This window comes from Accipiter gentilis, chromosome 12 (assembly GCF_929443795.1).
Source record: "Accipiter gentilis chromosome 12, bAccGen1.1, whole genome shotgun sequence".
NCBI lineage: Eukaryota > Metazoa > Chordata > Aves > Accipitriformes > Accipitridae > Astur > Astur gentilis.
Window position 1 is genome coordinate 347,380 of NC_064891.1, and position 5,964 is coordinate 353,343.

The 5,964-nt window shown below is 48.5% G+C and overlaps 1 protein-coding gene across 1 annotated transcript; it reads left to right on the plus strand.

The window, feature by feature from the left end:
* The first annotated feature begins 425 nt into the window (after positions 1 to 425).
* Positions 426 to 5,020, plus strand: LOC126044817 (neuropeptide Y receptor type 2-like). Its single transcript, XM_049815041.1, has 2 exons — positions 426 to 517; positions 3,686 to 5,020. Exon 2 carries the CDS (start codon positions 3,722 to 3,724, stop codon positions 4,880 to 4,882), a length of 1,161 nt encoding a protein of 386 aa, XP_049670998.1. The 5' UTR covers positions 426 to 517; positions 3,686 to 3,721; the 3' UTR covers positions 4,883 to 5,020.
* Positions 5,021 to 5,964: the final 944 nt, after the last annotated feature.

Sequence of the window (5,964 nt, forward strand, 5' to 3'; positions counted from 1 at the left end):
GCTGGCTGGAGCTAGCCCTCAGTTACGCTGGCTGGCAAGAGAGCTTTTCTGAAAGGTCACCGAGTACCGAACTAAATAAATACAGCAGCTGTTGTCTTTACCTCTGTAAATAAATACGCGATCTTTTGTTTCACTCTGGACAGAACACGTAAATGCTTTATTCATCCTTACACCTGCTCTGGCAATATCCATCCACATCTTCTTAGGAGGGAGGAACAGCGCATCTGTGCAAGCCGGGGTGCTCGTACCCAAGGGTTTCAGCAGTTCTTCGGAGCAAAGGCACCGTCAGCCCCTTTACGCCGCTCCAGAAGGCAGTTTGGGGACTGGGAAAACTGGGAAAGAGGCTCAGCGTGAGCCGCCGAAGCCCGGCGGGCGGGGCGGCGGGGCCCTTCCCCGGGGCGGCGGGACCGGGCCGCCCCGTCCCGCCCCGTCCCGCCCCCCCCCCCACCGGCGGGCGGGGGCCGCCGGCGCCTCCAAACTTTGGACGGGCCGCGCCAGGGAGGAGAGAGCCGCTCCGGTGAGTGTGCGAGGGGGAGCGGGCGGGCCCCGTGCCGTGCCGTGCCGTGCCCGGTACCGTGCCGTGCCCCGTACCGTACTCCTCTGGCGGGGCGAAGGCACTCCGCTCTCTGCCCTGGGAGAACGGCTCCTATGGCAGTAGCCGGCGGTGGCCGCGCTCGCCTCGCCTCTCCGGGACGGGAGGGTAGGGGAAAATTTGGCAGAGGGGCGCCGAGGAGCGAGCGCGGCCGGCGTGGGGCATCGGCGGGTTCCCCGCAGCGTGGGGCGGGGGGGCGGGTGCCTCCTTCTGGGCAGGGCAGCGGGGGAGCGGGAGGGCGGCGGGGGAGCGGGAGGGCGGCGGCAGCCGAGAGGCACGCTTGCCGTCCCCTTCGTTCGGCTGGAGCAAGCCCCCAGACCCCTTCCCCAGCGCGGGCGCTGCGGTCCTGATGGCGATGCTGCTGGCCGATGTAATCGCCTGTTCCGCCCTTTGTGCTCACTTGCTGTCGGAGCCGATGTAAATCCTCTGCGGGCCTTCCTCTGCCCAAAGTTAAGAGGCAATTGGATGCCCGCCCCTGAGGATCTGACTGCTGGGGGAAAAAAAAAATTGGACACCCCGGTCCCCCCCCCCCCCCCCCCCCCCCCCAGCGCTGGGCAGTATTCAAGGTGTGCAAATAAATGCTGTCAGCTGGGGAGTTTATACCAAAAAAGAGCAGAAAGGGTCCTGTCAAACACTACCTGAGGTATCAAATGGCACCTCAGTCTTTCCCCCATACTCTGAAAGCAGCCGATTCTTTGCCCACTTAACTGTCCCACTGACAATGTCAAACTTGTCTGGTTTATTTCATCACTTACTAACACGCCAGCTTATCTCTGCTTAAAACCCTGGTCGTCCCTCCTCCCTCCCTCAGCTTTGTCTTATTGACAAGATCAAAACACCTTTCATCGGCCCAAACAGGGCAGTAACAAATAAAATAAAGCCAGCAGAAGAAAAGAAGGCTTTGCTAAAAAAGGGGGGTGGGGGGGGGTGGGGGTTGGGGGGGCTGGAATTAGGAATCAATAGAAAGTCAGGGACTAGAGAAACAGGTGAAAATATTTTGGGGAAGAAAGGGATGCTACACTCTTTGGCTGAGCTACATCCTCCTGCCTGGATTTATGGCAAAGAAGGGGAAAAACCTGTGAAATTTGCCTTCCCCCCTCACCTTTCTACTACAGTGTGTAAATATGACCTGCTTTTATTTTGCACTGAAAAAATTATGAGATTTTGGAGCACCTGCCAGTCCTGGGACATCACCAAATCTCTACTCTAATAATATATGCAAGCGTAATTCTTGGATGTAGGTACACGGGTTGAAGGAAAAAGCTCAGCAGAGTTCGGCACTCCTGTATAGCCCTGGCTGTGCAAATAGTGGTGGATCTCTTACATCTTTAACCTGGTGGACTAAAGGTGTATTGATGAGGAATCCCTTCCTGCCACCTGTGCTTAGGTTAGTAGTTGATAACTGATTATATTACTAAAATCTGCAGGCTAAGCTTGTATGAACAGCTGGTACATCTCAGCTATGTATCTTGCAGTGTTTCACACCCCAGGCTTACACTATTAATTGTACAGTAAGTGCAGACTAAACAGTATAGCACAATTCTGAGCAGTTTAGTTGGGGGGAAAATAACCTTTCAGTTCATGCAGTCGATCTGTCGCTTTTGCAAAAAGAGCTTGCACTGAGAAATCCTTTGGGGTATTGTGTGGGATGCAAGCAAACACAAAGGTCTCAGTCACCTGCTGGTTAGCAACCCTCCTTTCTCAGTTAGAAAATCATGCCTAAGGATGTCACTGATAGATAGTTGATGGGGACAGAGATAGGGATGATAACCTACAATGAAGTGGATCTGATTAAAAAAACTAATAAAAAATTAAAAAGCCATGTGAAGTCGAAGGCATTAATAGCTAGACAGTCTCTTTAGGCAGACCTGAATTTGAGATGGATTAAGCTATGTGTAACACCTGATGGTAAGGAAGTGACATTTCTTCTCTATTCTTGCTTTCCTTAGGGAACGTATGAGTGGGGAAGTAGAGTTTGTAACTCAGGTTTGGCTTTCCCCTCAGTGGCAAACCATGGTGTTTTCTCGATGAGTCCACTGGGCAGTGGCAATTTCGTAGTATTTTCCCAGGTCAAGCCAAGGAGTCCCCAGGTGCACGGTGCTCACTTAGCATGCCACCCATGGCCTGGGCAATCTGCATGGGGACATGCACATTTTACATAGGACTGAAGTCCAAGTCAGCAATTAACTGTAAAACATCCATATATCCACCTGTGGCTACTAAAGTCCTAGGGCAGCATAGAATTTGGCTCAGCCTGTGTAAAGAAGGCAACAGAATGTGATTTTGATGCCAGTGGTGAAATTCTTACTGACATCAGCAGGGGAATGATTTGCTCTTCTCTGTGACTGCAGTCAGAAATGAATCTCTGATTGGCAGCCTCCAAGAAGCTGTGTTTTCTCAAACATTGCACAGAAAGGAAATATTATGTATAACTGAGTTTTAATTGTTTCTTGAGTTAAATTCAGCATGACTAGGTTACACAGTCAGTTCAGAGAAATGCTATCATTTCAGTTCCATTAGAGTGGAATTTTTGCTTGCCTTGTGGCACAAACTTTCCTGAAAGAAAGTTTCTTAAAGAAAGACCTCAGTAATTAGTTCTCTGGTATTAAGGAGGGGCATAAATCTCTAAGAATTTAGTAACTATTTAAAGGAAACACTTTCCATTAAGGAAAAGTCAGAAGATTATTATGCTAATAACAGTCTGGATTGTGCCGTTCCATGTAGAATTCCTGTAGGTATTAATGGAATTTTGTGCTAAATCAGCAGTAGTTTTAGGTAGTGGATTGTAGAAAAGGATATGCTGCCCAGCAGGATCTTAATCCTTCTGCATTTACTTAGGCAAACTTTGTCTTTGAAATGCTTTTGAAATCTGTCCCAATTTTCAGCAGGAGTCATGCCTGAATAATATTACGGGATCAGGCTTCAAATGTAAGGGCAACAGAATTTAAATATATTAAGGCAGATCTTCTCTTAATCCTGCAATGTAGCACGTGGGTTAGAGGAGGACGGAGCTGTAAGCTTTAGCTCGTTACTTTTTGTCTTAGACACTGTGGACTGATTTCTCCACATGTTCTTGTACTGTTTGGTTTTCAGGGACAGCTCTGTTGCTTAGGCCAGGCTGCTGCAAGAATGGGGCCCCTGGAAGCAGTAGGTGAAGGCAACCAGACAACAGATGGAATGAAAATGGAGCTGTTCACCAAGCTGTACTTGCCGAGATACACCACACCGCTCAACGAATTGGCTCTGGACCCTAAACCAGAACTGAAGGACAGCACAACGCTAGTTGAAGTGCAGATAATCCTCATCTTTGCTTACTGCTCCATCATCCTGCTGGGGGTGATTGGAAACTCCCTGGTGATCCACGTGATCATCAAGTTCAAAAGCATGCGCACAGTGACCAACTTCTTCATTGCCAACCTGGCTGTGGCTGACCTGCTGGTGAATACCTTGTGCCTGCCCTTCACTTTGGTTTACACGCTGTTGGGTGAATGGAAGCTGGGCCCGGTCTTGTGCCACCTGGTGCCTTATGCCCAGGCTCTTGCTGTGCATGTGTCTACCGTTACTTTGACTGTGATTGCTTTGGATCGGCATCGCTGCATTGTCTACCACCTGGAAAGCAAAATCTCGAAGCGCATCAGCTTCCTCATTATAGGAGTTGCCTGGGCAATCAGTGCCCTGTTGGCAAGTCCTCTGGCCATCTTCCGTGAGTACTCCCTGATTGAGATCATTCCTGACTTCAAGATTGTGGTCTGCTCTGAGAAGTGGCCAGGGGAGGGGCAGCTCAACTATGGCACCATCTACAGCATCTCCATGCTCCTGATCCAGTACGTGCTGCCACTGGCCGTCATCTCCTATGCCTACACCCGTATTTGGACCAAGCTCAAGAACCATGTTAGTCCTGGGGCGGGGAATGACCACTACCACCATCGGCGGCAGAAAACCACCAAGATGCTGGTGTGTGTGGTTGTGGTGTTTGCCGTCAGCTGGCTGCCATTTCACACCTTCCAGCTAGTCAGTGACATTGACAGTCAGGTGTTAGACCTGAAAGAGTACAAACTGATCTACACAGTGTTTCATGTCATTGCCATGTGCTCAACGTTTGCTAACCCCCTTCTCTATGGCTGGATGAATAGCAACTACAGGACGGCCTTCCTCACGGCCTTCCAGTGCGAACAGCGGCTGGACTCCATCCACCCTGAAGTATCAGCAGCTTTCAAAGCCAGGAAGAAACTAGAAGCAAAAAGGATGCAGTTCCCTGGAGACTCTTTCACACAACCTACCAATGTCTAAGATGTCTGACTTTAAAGAAGAAATGAGTATGTCGTGGACAAAGGGATAAATCCATTTTGACACATGCATTTTTAATGCATAGGTTTTTTCCTGAATGGGGAAAGAAAAGTAGCAGGCAAGTCAAAGCAAGTGGTATGATTCGAGGGGAGTTGATTGCCATCAAGATTATGTAACTATACAACTGCAAGGAAATAAAAAGGAGAGACCTTGTTTATGGCTGTCTCTAACAGGGAAAGAGACTCTCCCATCTCTCTCATCTCTTTTTGACAAGTCTAAATGACAAAGGCAGAGTTTGCTGGTTTTGCTCTAGGAAGGCAAAAGGCTGGTTTGTAGCACAGGAATATTGATGGTGGGAGCAGGTAAATTTTATGTTGGATATGGAGAGCAGAGGTCTGCCAGGAGAATGGAGCCTGTTTGGGGGGAATGGGCTGTGCTGGTTAAAGCTCAAACTTTTCAGACCCCTTCTCTCCCACAGGCATCTTTTGCGAAGATAAGGGAATTAAGAAGAGAAATATGTTACTGTTTTTTGACTTGCACTGAAGTACTTCAAACCAGAGCTTTTGAAATGGATTAAGGGAAAAAAAGAAAAGAGAAAAGAAAAAAAAACACCACAACACCCCACCCAAACAACAGATTCAATGTGAAGAAAGGTCAAGTTTCTACATAAAATGAAATGTGGGTTTTGGTCAACCAAATGGGGTAAAAAGTCATTCCATAAGAATTGGCTGTGGTTCTGCTGGTGAGAAAATCACGAGCCTGTGACCTGATCAGTCATTCCCTGCAGATCCCTGGCTTTCATTCTGTGCTGGGAGCAGCTCACAAATGCAATGCTTTAAAGTGGCATTTGAGGGCAGGGGATGCAGGCTCAGGTCTTCTGTGAGCACTTCATAAACTGCCAATATTTTAATTTTCAGGACCTGCTTAAATGTCTAACATGTTATTAACTCCACAGGCTTTGAATTGTTGCTGCTTTCTCCCTGGATAATAAAACAGCAGATAATTCTGATCCTCTGGAAAGGCTGCTAGATGGTAATGTGCTTTTCCTTATTGTGGTTTTATGTCACACACTCATCTCGTCTTAG

Bases quoted from the DNA above. Each gene is read 5' to 3' on its own strand.
- LOC126044817 (XM_049815041.1), top strand. From the start codon at position 3,722: ATGGGGCCCCTGGAAGCAGTAGGTGAAGGCAACCAGACAACAGATGGA.